This window comes from Carassius gibelio, chromosome A13 (assembly GCF_023724105.1).
Source record: "Carassius gibelio isolate Cgi1373 ecotype wild population from Czech Republic chromosome A13, carGib1.2-hapl.c, whole genome shotgun sequence".
NCBI classification, from domain to species: Eukaryota; Metazoa; Chordata; class Actinopteri; order Cypriniformes; family Cyprinidae; genus Carassius; species Carassius gibelio.
This window is the reverse complement of record NC_068383.1, coordinates 15,712,393-15,727,701: the sequence shown is the minus strand read 5'-3', so window position 1 is coordinate 15,727,701 and position 15,309 is coordinate 15,712,393. Positions and strand designations below refer to the sequence as shown.

General features: G+C 36.5%; 1 protein-coding gene across 1 annotated transcript in view; it reads right to left on the bottom strand.

Annotated features, from left to right (window-relative positions):
• Positions 1-12,969, bottom strand: part of LOC128026281 (GDNF family receptor alpha-1-like) — a 72,712-nt gene extending 59,743 nt beyond the window's left edge. Inside the window, exons 1-3 of the mRNA XM_052613249.1 lie at positions 12,465-12,969; positions 11,629-11,931; positions 10,956-11,039 (exon numbers count right to left, since the gene is read on the bottom strand). Coding sequence (XP_052469209.1) covers positions 10,956-11,039; positions 11,629-11,931; positions 12,465-12,504 — 427 coding nt within the window. The 5' untranslated portion in view covers positions 12,505-12,969. The remainder of the gene's footprint in view (positions 1-10,955; positions 11,040-11,628; positions 11,932-12,464) is intronic.
• Positions 12,970-15,309: the final 2,340 nt, after the last annotated feature.

Sequence of the window (15,309 nt, the reverse complement as noted above, 5' to 3'; positions counted from 1 at the left end):
TTCCACGTTATATTGAAAGGCTTCAAACTCTGAGCGACAGACAACATTTTCCAGATATTTCCAGACAATGCCAACATTTCTCAACTGTCTGGATAACACCACAGACATCTGAGTCCAAAGGTCAGAGACCACTAATGAAATACTTCTAATTTGCATTTTTTTGTTGTTGTTGTCACATTTAGGGCCCTATTTTAACGATCTGAAACGCAAGTGTCAAAGCGCGAAGCGCAAGTAAGTTTGTGGGCGGGTCTCGGCGCTGTTGCTATTTTCCCGGCGGGATAAATGGCTCTTGCGCCCGGCGCAAATCTAAAATGGGTTGGTCTGAAGTAGCTTCATTATTCATAGGTGTGGTTTGGGCGTAACGTGAAATAAACCAATCAGAGCGTCATCCAACATTCCCTTTAAAAGCAGGTGCGCAAGTTCCATTATGGATTGCTATTATTATGGCGTATTTACCAGGCGCACGCCAGGCGCGGTTCACAGCCGAGGAGACTGATGTTCTTGTAAGAGCAGTGAAAGACAGAGAAGTTGTGTTGTATGGGGATGGGAGAAACCCACCCAAAATAGCGTCGGTTAAACAGGCGTGGGAGGAAATAGCCACAATTGTTTCATCGATTTTTTTTTCCTGGTTCTTGACGGACAAACCAATTTGTCAGATGTCCATAAATACATATATGACCTCAAACAGGTCTGATCCTTAATTACTACAATTAGCCTGAATAATTTGTAAGCTAGATTTATGCCTATTGTTTCACATCTTCGTGGCACACCACAATGATTTCCGTCATCTCATGTGTTAATATTTTTTTTTAAGTGTAACAATTTATGATTTCCAAAAATAACTGTTGCATCTGTGTAGATTACATGAGCAAAGTGTATGCGCGTTGTGCACGCTATACATTATGGTCAAGCATGCGCCCTTAAAATAGCAGAATGAACAACGCGCAACGCGCCACTGACTTTAGACTAGTTTTTTTCTGGTCAGTGGCGCAATTGTTTAATGGTACAGCAAAATAGCACCAGGGATTGTTTGCGCCGGAACACGCCTCCTTTTTTGCGCTGAACCGCCCAGGGAGCGCAAGTTCATTCACTAGTTTAGCGACGTGCTTCTGTGGAGGGAAAAGCGCGCTTTGCGCAGGTGCAAAATAGGAATGACACATGCGTCGGTGTACAAAGTCAATTGCGCTGGGTGCAAGATAGGGCCCTTAATGTAAATGTAAATTGTAGGATTACATGGAGAAGCTGATGATAATGACTTCCAGTATGATTTGAGGAAAAATTGAAGTGCATCTTGAGTTTAAATGGAAAAACATTTGACTGTATAAATGATCACATGATCAATGACACATTTACTTATTTGATTAGTGACATATATATATATATATATATATATATATATATATATATATATATATATATATATATATATATATATATATATATATATATATATATATGTTTTTTTTTTCTTTTTTTTTCTTTTTTTTACCATAAACCTTTTGATTAATGACCCAATTTTATTTATTTATGAATTAATGAATGAATGAAAACCACAAAACTTTATTTAAATTCCCGTTTTGATTGAGATTTTAAATGCTTGATTTTCAATGTTGTCTCAGACTTTTGGACCCCATTGTATATTCCACTATACTTATTGAGTGTAATCTTTTGTCAAAAGTGAGTTATGCCTGGCAATCAGTAAAGGACAAAAAAAAAAAAAAAAAAAAAAAAAAAAAAAATATATATATATATATATATATATATATATATATATATATACATATACAACATTTTATTATGAATATTATTAAGAAGATTTACAAAACAAAGAAGTCTAAAATGGAGATTAGTCAGTAGTTTTAGTCTTGTTATAGTTGTATAGCAGCTGTTTATAAATCCTCACAGAGTGATTTATAGGATTCTGATTTCCTAAAAGTTCATTTATTTCTGTATCCTGTGTGCATCCCTTCCACCTGTTTAAAAACAGAGTAATTATGTAGGTTGCCCCATCTATCTGCTCCCTTACTGGCACTTGTTGCTGTGGTAATTGTGTAAATTTTGCATGCATCTGTGGTGACTGGCCACGGCTGGAGTTGGCACAGACATCGCCCCTACTGATTCCAGCTGTCAGCAGTGTCTATTAACAATGATAAATCATTCCCCCACTTCTCAATCCAATCATAGAAACCACAGCAGGCCTTAGATCTGGTCACCTCTGACTAAATAATTTTTGGACAGCATGTGGCGGCATGCCAGCGCACCTTGTGTTTGATTACGCTATTAAACTGCAGCCTGACTTGTAACTGTGGTACCTGTTACTCAAATGACAAAGCAAGACACACAACAACCAAAACATGTAGAGCTCTCTGTAACATAACATAACAAGCACAGTAACATAACATGTAGTCATAACTAAACTATGATTAAACTGTGTCTGTTAGAAACTGATCTATAATCTATGACTGACAGGTTTAACTCAACTATGCTCAGATTAAAAATATATATATATATATTAATATTTTTTTTTCAGTGTTGTTGTAGTTACTGCAGTTTGTCTTTGTATGGCAGTATTGACATTAACGCCACTGAACTCATATACACACTAATGTTATTTTGTGGGGCAGCTGTGGCCTAATGGTTAGAGAGTCTGACTTGTAGCCAGAGGGTTGTGGGTTTGAGTCTCAGGTCTGGCAGGAATCAGTGTGGGGAGTGAATAACCAACATGCTCTTCCACCCTTGATACTACGACTGAAGTGAGACCCTTGATCAAGGCACCAAACCCAACTACTTATTTATGAATATGGCTGCCCACTGCTCTGGGTGTGGGTAAACTTGGATGGGTTAAATGCAGAGCACTAATTCTGAGTATGGGTCAACATAATTGGCCACATCACTCCACTTTCACTTAGTTCTGTTAACTAAAAATATTAAAACATAAAATATTAATATCTGTAAAAAAAAACTGAAACACAAATGTTGCTTTGGCAACTAACTTGAAAAATGTTTTATTACTAGTAAACTGAAATAAAATTATAATAATAAAAAGAAAAAAAGAATATATATATATATATATATATATATATATATATATATATATATATATATGTATATATATATATATATATGTATATGTATATATATATATATATATATATATATATATGTGTATATATATATATATATATATATATATATATATATATATATATATATATATATATATAACAAGTTAAACTAAAGTTAAAATAAAAACTTGTTCTAATGTTGATAAATAAATACCGCAATAGAATAAAAATAAAAAATTAATAACACTGACATACATGTACACATATGGACAAACCCATTTAACATAAAATAACAATAAACGAAACACATTTACAATTAAGTGAAATTGTTTTTTCATGCTGTTACCAGTGGTAGTGTTTGATTTACCCATGCTGTGCCTCAAGAGGAGAGCAAAACAACAGCATGAATAAATGATGAAAGTGAACAGGAGCTGCCATAACACTAAAAACTGCAAATCTGCAAAAACTTTTTCACTGCCAGAGACTTTGGTAGCACAGCTGAATATGCTTCCACAGCTATTACAGTTGCTAAAACACAGATATATGCAGTATCAGAAATGCACATTGGTGATGTGCAACTTTTGAAAGTATTCTTGAATTTAATTTCTCTTTTCATCAGTGTAGCCCTGCAGGTTAGAAGTCAGGGCCAGTGGGAATCAATCACTTTTCTTAGCTTTCCACTTTTCTCTCACCACCTCCCCCACCGCAAGGAGAATGTTTGACCACCAGATAGCAGCAAGACAGATGGTGGTCTGGATGTGATGGGGATATGTGATGAGCTCTCTGCCACATAAAGTCTAGTTGACATCATGCTGTACAGTCTGTTAACATTTCCCAAGAGCTCCTCAGTCCAGCATCAAAGACCTAAATGTTCTCTGCATGGCTCTACACTTCATCAATGGCATGTAGCCAATTACAAGCTCTAATTGTGTTGACAGGTGTGAGCTGATCTCTTGAAGGGGAACGATGTTAATCAAGATCAATGGCTTTCTAGTAGTTGTGTTGTTCCGATCATATGCCGGACATCAGACTGGGGATCATCTTGTGACCCCAAACAGTCAAAATATTACCTTTTGTTTACTGTCTTTTTTTTAATGTTTAAATTGTTTATGTGTAATATACAGAAATCTATAATATTAACTAAAATAATAAGTAGGCACTACTAGTGCCTAAAGCGAAATCTAAATAATAATAAAAAATAAAAATAAATAGCTGATGCAATTTCAGATTTAATCAGAAAATGGAACAACTTTGTATTTCACTTGAGTTTAAAAATGTCCTATACTGTACTGCAACTGTATACCTGAGCTTTAGCAACAGACAGATATTCATCTGATCCATCTAAATGGAAGACCTAAGGCGACAGGAAAAAGAGAGAAGCAAAAAAAATCAATGGTTTCTTGTACTCACAGCTTCAAGTTTCTATTTTAACATGGCTCGCTATTGATTAGCTTTCATTGCTGAAGTCTCTCTGAGCAGCAGCTTGCTCCTGGAGGATAGAAGAGTTTAGCAGAACAAAACCCACAAAAAAGAGAGAGGGGAGCTGGGAAATGATGGCCTGATGCTTCCTTGGCCTGCTTGATCTGCTCTAACAGTTCCTGCTAAAGCATGGTCAATGTACAGTTGCCAACATGAAAGGCTTTGTATTTTGTGATGGACTTTCCCAGAACAGCACTGCGGTGTACTGAGCTTTATAGTGGGGAATGGAGGCTGACTTCCAAGGGTGAATCGTTTAAGGAGAGCTTGCCAAGTGCTGTGCTCCCACTCCCGCTGAAATTAAAGGAGTTCCGGTGTTTTGTGTCAAGAGAGGCGTCAAACACCTGTGCAGTGGAGAGCAATGGTACTATATGGTACTGATATGGTACTATAATCATTCATAAATCATGTCCATGTTCTGCTTTCATGGGGAGCTTGTGGTGACCAGTGTACTCTGTGAAACAATGTGTTCTCTGTCTGGAACTGATTAACCGAGTGCTGCTCCGGCACTAGCTAGGTGTTGACGGTTCACAGCGTCATGTCAGTATAGGGATTTTAAAAAGTGTTCCACAGCGAGTCTGGAAGGTCATTCCACTCACACTGCCTAAAGTTACACAGGAAAAGGGAATGCTAGAACCTTTTGTTAACCAAAAAAAAAAAAAAAAAAGATTGCAAAGAAACAAAACCATGATTACCCCTTACCAAAAAGTAGTAATGTTCAAGTATATATTAAGTATACTTTATGAAGCAAGTATACAAATATCAGTGTTCTAGTAGTATACTTGTAAGTGTACCGTTTCAATACTCCTTGGGACTAAATTGGCCCACTTTCTACTATATAAAAGTATACTTTTAAGTTTACTTTAAGTATAACAGCAGCAAACTTTGAGTACACAAATAGTTTAGTTGAGTCCACAAGTAATTTTATACTCTAAGTATACTCATAAGTTTTCATTCTCATTTTTTAAGTGAACTTTACATCATACTTTATGTATACTACTATGTCCCTATTTAGGTTTGAATTTGTATATATTTTGTTATATGAATATCTGAACTTACAAAACATCCAAAGCAAGAACAGGGTATCAGCTTGTAAACAAAAACATTTAATTTTAACTTCATGCAGTCTTTTTTTTTTTTTTTACACTTTAATATGGGTAAGTTTCATAAAAAATAAAGAAATAACATTTTAAACAAAAGGTGAAAGAACACTATAAATTGGATTCTGAATGATAATCAAACTGTAGTTGGAGTCGATCAACACTCCAAAGCTTGACTGCAATTATAACCTCTTCATCAGTCTACATTTTATTCCATAATGTTACAGTTTTGATGCTGCTTCATGTCAGATGATCGTGATACATGTGTTAGTATCTGGTGTTTTTTTTTTTTTTTTATTCTGTGCAGAAGATGAGTACTAGTGCCCTCTACCGTATAATAATGAAAACACAGGTTGCAGGAGTATAGCTCAAATATAGTTAGAGTTTTTGTAAGTATAAGTCAAGCATACCTAAATGTCATTAAAGCTGCGGTAGGTAACTTTTGACGCTCTAGCGGTTAATAAACAGAACTGCTTGCATCCTGCGGAAGAACATCGTAGCCGGAACTACTTCTCTCTGTTTATGTCTATGAAGAATCACAAAGGAACTGGGTTACTCCGCCGCGGTACCCCCGAAGCAATCTAAAATAGTCTGAATATAAACACTTATTATAGGTGCACCCTAGTGATTCAGGACAAGCTAAAAACAAGGTTTGGAAAATGGATTCATGGTGTACTCGCTTATTATATACATTTTTCTACATTTTGAACACAAACAAAGTTATGGACCACAGCTCTGATTGGTTGTTTTCTTACCGGGAGCGGTCCGTAACTGCAAATGGCAATAGGACCACTGGGAGGAGCCAGAGGAGCTGGATTTTTTCACAGATTATCTGCCTCATATTCTACTGTCAGGACATAATGACAGGTTTAACAAATATGTAAAAAATATATATTTACAAAAGTTACCTACTGCTGCTTTAAGGGGGGGGGGGGGGTTGCACATCGTTTATTTCTTAAGGATAATGCAGTCCCAACGAAAAAGGGTCACGATCGTGTGTTGGAACCGCACCCGGTGAGTAAAACTGCTTAAAATATCTGTGTTGTTAACTTAGCTATCGGAGTGTAAGCACATCAAGTTAACAACAAGCGATGTTGTCATCAAACTGCACTTTCCACATGTACTGCTTAAAAAAAAAAAAAGATGACATAAAGTGGAACTTAGTCATTTTCCAAAACCGCTAAGCAAATTGCTGATGCTGCTCTTGTTAAATTTTAGCCTCTGGATCTGATTCTGGATCATAAATATACGCTGAATCTGACCGTTTAGCCATGGTTTGTTTTGGATGTTTTTTTCCTCACGGTAATTTCACAGCTTCCAAACGCTCTCAACGCAAAAGCTTACTCGCGCTCGTGATTCTTTAGCTCCGCCCACACGTCACGCCTCCAGCCGCTCGTGTTTTTCCAGGAAAAATCGGTACAGACTATCTTTCTCTTATGAATATAATAAAACTAAAGACTTTTTGGAGTTAAGGATGCAGTACTATTCTATAGGTACTCAAGATTAACAGGATATTGAGTCAAAACGAGCATTTCACCCCCCCTTTAAGTATATTTCTGAGTAAATAAAGCCCATTTCCGAGAATACATAAAAAGTCAACTAAAAGCATACTTTCCTATTTTTTTGTTTAAAAGGAGTATACTAATAGCACACTTGAATAAACTTCTTTTTCATAAGGGTAGCCCAGAAACATACTAAATGTTGAATGTTAACATTAAGTACTAGTTTAACTAATTTATTTATTTATTTATTTTGTGTGTGTGTGTTGAAAGAAGAATATTTTAAATTCTTGAATTTGAATTGAGAAAAAAAAAATTTCTAAACTGTAATGTAGAACTAGATGAACAAGAAAAGCATAGTAAGTAAAAGCAAAAAGAAAATGTTTTAAAGATGTCATGTTGCTTTTCTCATGCATGGCTACCCTTTCATTTAAGCTATTTCACCCCAGCCAACTCAAGCAGAATAGCTGGCTGGCTATTACACTTTGTGTCACATTCTCCCCTGGCCCCATATATTTCACAGGGCCACTAAATGCTAAATGGCAATTGGCTGATATTGTTAAGGACTTTATCAACAAACTCCCAATTTTACACCATGCATGTCCATGACAATAATGGCTTTTGTTTTCCAAACCCGCGACAAGATTGAATTACCAATACTGAAGCCAAATTCAGAAATTCTGCAACAGAACATGGTAGAAACAGATACTGCTGAGAAACAAAAAGAAAGTGTTTCAGCATAGGAGAGTAAAGGCTGCTCTGAGTGTTCGCTGCTTAGTTTCTCTAGGTTCTCCTCGAGCATAAAGCCTAATGATGTGGAGGTAATACAAAGTCACCTCAGATCAGAGGACAAGAGAGTGCCAAATAAGTGTGAATAAACTAGCTGTGAAACGTGGTGCTTTCTTCACTACTTTAAACATGCTTTCCACATTACTTCTCTCTTACTAATTCCCTCTATTTACAACATTTCCTTGCAGTTTTGTATTATAGTGAGAAATCCCACCCAATTATGGTGTCCCTTTTCCAAGCTTTTGAATAATCACACCTAAAACCTGCTTTTGCCATTGAAAAGACCAGCATAAGTGTCCCCGCTTGACTTCTTAAAGGGACAGTTAACCCAAAAATGAAAATTCTGTAGAACATAAAAGAAGATCTTTTGAAGAATGTTGTTAGTAAAATCATTTTGCTTCCCGTTGAATTCCATTAAATTATTTTTGTCCATACAATGGAAATAAATGGAACTGTTTGGTTACCAACATTTTTCAAAATATGCTCTTTGTGTTCCGCATACAGATTTGGAACAACATAAGAGTGAGTAAACGATGATAGAATTTTTCCATTTTGGGTTGGTTATTCCTTTTAATAGTCTAACCAGCGAAACTAGGAAAAAGAAAAATGTAAAAACACCCGAATCTTCATTCAGGCCAGGTGAACGGGATCTCAGTCAACTCTCCATCTAAACAGTTTACATTTCCCTGTCCTCACCTATTTGCTGATATTTCAGGCCATTTTGAAGCAAGACATCTGCATTTATGAGCAGAGGGAGATGCAAACCCAATCCATCTGCAGCCTTTGACCCCTGCATCACCCTGTCTTTGGATTTATTTTATTGGCACTGAGGAATATGAGGACACTTCCGGCAAATAAGGGCAATAGTCCCAAGAGAGAGAAAGCCCTGCAGCATTCAATAAGCCATTTAATCGTGTGGAGAACAGACATCAATACAGGTAAAACCCAGCAGGATACTCAGCAGGAAAACAGACAGAGGAAGAGGTAGATTTCATGAGGACTCGGTATGTTTCACACAGGCAACACACAACAACTCTCAACACCACAATAGAGCACAGCGGTGTTTTATAAAGGGAGACTATAACATACAAAACAAATGTTTTGTGTCTGGCTATTTTAGCTTTTATTTAAAAAATATGCTTTCAATGATGTCATGCACAATATATAATTTGACTTCTTTAAAGTGTGGTACAAATGGCTGGTCAAAAAAGTAATTTTGGTAAAAAATGCAGACATGTTCCAGTTCTGAGGGGACAGATTTAAAACTGGAAATCTGATCATCTAAGGTGACATAAATGAATTATGCAGCACACGGCATATCTAACAATCCATACCTCCTCCTCCTAAACTACAGTATAAATGCACAGTTTTAATCATCATTTAAGATATTAAAGGTATATTAAAATTTATATTCAAAGGTGCCCTTAAATTACTGAGCAGACAGTTTAAGAAGGGCCTGAAATTATAAAAGCTTATAACTATTTTAACTTTATTGTTTCCATATCACCACCAAATTAAAACAAACACATGTAAATAATGTAACTAATTTGGTCCAAAACAAATTAATAAATGCAAATTAAATTAAAACAAAAGTTAATTTTTAATTTTTTAGCTGTTAAGAAGTGCAATTCAAACTGTGACCTATTCCTCCCAGACACTAAGACTGTAGAGTCTGCCTTGTCTTAGTGTCTGTGTCTTAAATCTGGATGTAGGTGGGGAACTGATTCCCCGCTTGGCCTGTTTTCTTAGCCATGGAACTCAGCCGTCAATCAATGTAAAAAGCTTTACAATGAATGGGGGATAAGGAGCACCCTCAGATTCAGAGCACTCCATGACTTTCTGCTCGCACAGCCACAAAGAGAGAGAGGGTGAGGGGAAAGTAGCAAGGTACGTGTTATATTAATTACTGTGGTGTTTACCACCTTATTTTGGTTCCTTAAACTCTATCCAGGCTTTGTGGTTCTTCGATTTCATAATTTTTATTGACATGACTTACAAAAGAGATTGAATTTAGAAGGTTTAAGTTTCCCCTCAAGTTTATTTTTTATTTTACTACGAATCTGTTAAAGCTTGGAGTGAGTTAACTTACTTACTTTCATACTGTAAACATCATCTATAAGTAAATGTTACCAAAATATTAATTTATTATATGCATAAACATTATTTATTTATTGATAAAACATGTATTAGTACATATTTATTCATACATACATAGATACATACATAAATACATATATATATATATATATATATATATATATATATATATATATATATATATATATATATATATATATATATATAATTCAGTGTTAATTCATGCACTTGAAAAAACATATAAAAATATTTTAATTTAAGTTGTTAATTAAATTAAGCCTCATCTAATGTTAAGTAAACTAGATTTTCAGAAAATAAAAACTTTCAATCTGACTTCATTTGCTGCTGTTAAACCTTTGCTGTTACCATCTGTTGTGCACACCTTTGACAGCGAATTGCTCTCTCTCTCTTTAAATATGGTTTTTTTCAAGCTGAAGTAGGGAACAATATTGCCACCTAGAGGATGATCCAAGTCAGCATCTCGACCAGATTCACACAATAGATGGGAGATTCACACAACCCTTGCTACCACAAACATTTTGCCTCCGTAACCCAAGGCACATTTAAAAAGTAATGTCATCGCAGTCCCTCCCCAAATAAAACACATTCAAATGCAACTGTTACATAAGCAACACCTCACGCCGGTTGCAACCCTGGACCGAGCTATTAAATTGACCCTACAATCAGCTGAAGTTTACAGCAGTTGTAATGGTTCACTGGGCACTAAGCATGAACATTCAGAACATTCAAAATCCAAGGGATCAGATACTGGAAGATAGCATGCATCCACAAAGGGATATCGAGGATAAAGTGGGAGGAAAACAAGTAGGACAATACCATTCACACCATTACCATTCAGTCTTTTTTCCATGAAGCAATTTGATCCACTCATTAAAACAAATTGAGTGGATTAAAAAAGCACATCCTACCTGAATAGATGGGAGCCAGTCGAAATATATCAGAAAGCCGGCTGTTCACAGGTTCATATGGAGAATCCTCAAGTAAATCATTCCCTGTAATATGAACAAACGACATGTGACTAAATAATCAAATGTTACATCAATTATGTAGTATTTTAATTGATGAAAATGCATCACTGATCGCGTTATTTAATGTGTGCATTAAACAACAAGGCTGGAAACTGTCCTTTACGTTATGTATTTGTGTCATTGATTCATGGGACTGGATTACATTTCCAGAGCCAGTTTCTGTTTGATTAGCTGTACTGATCAGTTGATCAGCCTACACTAAAATAAAGCATCAGCTCACCTCACACTCCATAAACTTTAATGGACACAGTTCAGAGAGGCATTTAAAGACTTTACAGTGACCCTATCGGATAACAGAACCCAGGAAAGCAACTTCCTTGGCCTAGTATCATTGGTTGCTAAGTATATATATATATATATATATATATATATATATATATATATATATATATATATATATATGTGTGTGTGTGTGTGTGTGTGTGTGTGTGTGTGTGTGTGTGTGTGTGTGTGTGTGTGTGTATATATATATATATATATTCAGTGTGAAGCTAAATATTGTCACAGCTTCAAATATTTACAGTGCACTATATGAGAAGGCAAGACCGCGCACCCTGTAGATGGTGATAGATCCCCCAGTAGACGCGCAGGCAGTTCTTTTCTTTCTTCATGCCTCTTTTACAGCGGCAGTTATACAAAGGACTCTGCTTTAAAGCGTCCAGTGCAAGCCGGCATTCATCCTTCGCCTCCACTCCAGTCACCATACTGAAGTTGCTCTCCCTCCCCGCCACGCACTGCCTCATAGTTCGGTACTTTGTGCTGCATCCCGGCTCCTTCAAACACAGCTCGTTCGCCTTCACACAGTCCAGTCGGTTTGAGCTAGTCAAGTAAGACTCCTCGGCAGATAGCAGCACATCTATAAAGGACGACGACAGAAATAATCATATCACGGTTATAGGATTGCGTTTAATTGAAATGCTTCAACAACTAGGCTACTCAAGACTGTTACCAAAGACATTGAATAACGACAACAACAATAAACTTATTAATATATGAGTATTTCATTCGTATACAAATTTCTTATTTTATTTTTGTACTTTTTTATATTTAGTGTACTATTATATAAGTTAATACTGTTCAATATTATAATGATGTAATAAACTCAAGGTGCTTTAGAGATTCAAATATTAGCACAAGAAGATTTAGGCAGACTAAAACAGCGCTGATCCTCAGAAGCTAAAATATGCCCTAGTTATGAGACAATTGTAACATCGTAGCTATCAATGGCTATTAGACATAATCAAAAAGACTACAATTAGAACTATTTTTAATGGTCTTGTGATGAAATCTAATCTTAAATACAGTACTGCGTGTCTGTGCACCAATCGATTTCTACCTATATCATTTACCAATCAATCAGTGAATGTGTAAAACCGCTTTCAAACTCACCCAGCAGCGGTAAAACGAGGTAAATCACGGCGATGATCATTGCGCTTTTTGTCCGTTGATAAGTTCGTTCAAACACGCAATTTATTGTTTTGACGATGAAAAGAATAATCCTTCCTCATTCAGGTCCATTGAAACATCGTTGGTCACAGTGTATGCTACATCCAGAGTGGGCTATAACATAAAAACAAAAACAAACAAACAAAATTCCCGTAACCTGGTCCAAAACTGTCACTAACAGATATGGAATGGTTTCTTGGATTTAGACTCATAGATAATGTAACAAACAGGCAGAAAATAAATCGCTAGACAGCAGAATTAAACTCCAGCTCTCACGATCTGCTGGTGCGACTGAGCGCGCGACAGCACTGAGGCATCCAGCTGCGCTGTAACCCAAACCAAACACCACGCGCGACTCCGTGCACGCTCAGCGCTTCTGCTTGAAGCACGGCAACCGGACAAAGACATCCCGTTTTGCCACTCCAAAACTTATCATCATAACTGCTCTTTGTTATTGTGTAACTATTTAGGGTGTTATGCACCCTGCTTGCGTTTTAATTTCTCGTTAGTTGGTGAGTGTGTCTAAGAAACCACGTGCACTGCTTTCTCTGAAAGGCAATCGCTTTTGTTTTCCTGACCTGTAGATGTTGGACAGTCTGGTCTGAATGGTATTATATGAGTAGATTAGTCTGGTGTGGCACTGATGTTGCTGACCAATGGACTCAATTAAATGATTTACGCGTATCAAATTAGATGCGTACATTGCTCTAAGATTACATTTCTGCAACATTTCTGATCTACTCAGAAAATCCCACGAAAGTACGAAGAAATAGGTTAAAAAGATCATTCAAAACATATTTTTGTTATATGCATGATGATCACATGCGTGATCCTATGTGACATCATGATTAAGAACGTACCTTGGACGATTTTAAAAAATATATAGGCCTATATTAAATAGGCATAATGCCCTTTCTAAGAACGTAAAAATACTTGCTTGTTTTTCCATTAAAATTTAAAATGTTACCATTTTCTTTACAGGATGACAATATATCTAATATCTAATGTTATGTATTTCCTTCTCTAACAAAGTTTAGGTGCGATATCGTTCACAGTAGTACATTGCTTATTGAAAGACTGGTGGAGGTCGCCATCTGTTGGTAGCATCTTACTAGTGAAATGACTAGAACAGTGGTTCTCAGCCTTTCCAACCCTGAGTCTTCCATTGTCGAAATCAATAGATGGTACCAGGTTGTGATTTTTATCCCCTTTTGTACCAGAAAAAGGTGCCTGTTTTTGTAGGCTACCTTTTAATAAACACAAATCAGAGCCAATTATACCCGACTAAAAATGTATTACTTGAATTAAAATAAATTCTAAATTAAATAAGATGTAATATTTGTTAAATGTAAAAGTTAATGCTCCTAAAAATAATGCTCCAAATGCAAAATGCGTTACTGTGAACATTATAAAACACTATGCTCTAGCCTGTAGCTGAACATGAGCACCTAACCATCTCTGAAGAGTTGAAAAGCACACAGAAGTTGCAGCATTTTATATCCACTAATTGCAGAAGAGAAAACTGTATTTAAAAATTGTTTTCGTGGTGAAGTCGTGGCCTAATGGTTAGAGGGTTGGACTCCCAATCGAAGGGTTGTGGGTTCTAGTCTCGGGCCGGATGGAATTGTGGGTGGGGGGAGTGCATGTACAGTTCTCTCTCCACCTTCAATACCACGACTTAGGTGCTAAGGTGCTCTTAAGGTACCCTTGAGGAAGGCACTGAACCCCCAACTGCTCCCCGGGCGCTGCAGCAATAAATAGCTGCCCACTGCTTATTATTCAAATATGCGTGGTACATCACTTCCCAGCTGAGAACCATTGGAATATCCTTGTGTTGCGGCTGGTGGATTACATTCGACTTGTTCTATCTTATTATTGTATTTTACAGCTTAATGACTTTATAGTTAACTATGGCTAAAAATAAATCAACTTCTTTTCATCAGTGAGATCAATGAGAACTTTTACATGAGGAACCAATCTAAACCTTTTGACGCTTATCCGTATGTCCATAGTTAAGGATCAATTACTCTGACCAAATCTATATTGACAGCTGTTCAATCAAGAGTCATGCTTCCCGACTGATTTAAATGCATCTCTCAATTAACCTGGGCTCATTTCGTTCTAATAACCGTAAGTGGAGAATACGGTAATTTCTTTGTTTCCCCCTCAAGCAGGTGTTCATTTTTAATTGCTATTTTTTTGTTTCCATTGAAAATAATTTTGATGACATTTCTTCTCCACTAATGGCAGAAAGATGAGAGAGAGCGCTTAAAACTCATGAGGGGATCAAATAATTTAGTTTCATCCTCTGTAAAGAAATGAGGTGTAAACATTTGAGAATGTATCATTATCTTTCTAAATGTGCCCTCTTTGGGGCTAAAAGCTTGATGGATCTGTTTAATGTAGCCATGTGATAGCAAACCAATCGGTGCAGACGCAATTCAATACATGTGTCCTTCTACTGTATGTGAAATATTCATAAATACCAGTTTATGCTGTTCGAATCTGGCCTCGAAGATCGTAGTTGTATAAGATGTAGCTCCGGCTAGCCCATTTAGATCTTGCATGCTCAGTGGAAATGCGGCTGATAATTTCTGAATTCTGCCTGGCATAAAACGAACAGATAAAACACACTTAAACGGGCAAAGGCGAGGTCCCCTACAAGGCGGAGCCCATGGCCTGCAGCCCACTCAAGCCCAGTGGTAAGTCTGACCATGAATAGAGGGGTAGCACATCCTGATAACCTCAGCCTAAACAATTAGGTCAAATTCATATTTAAGGTGGGGAA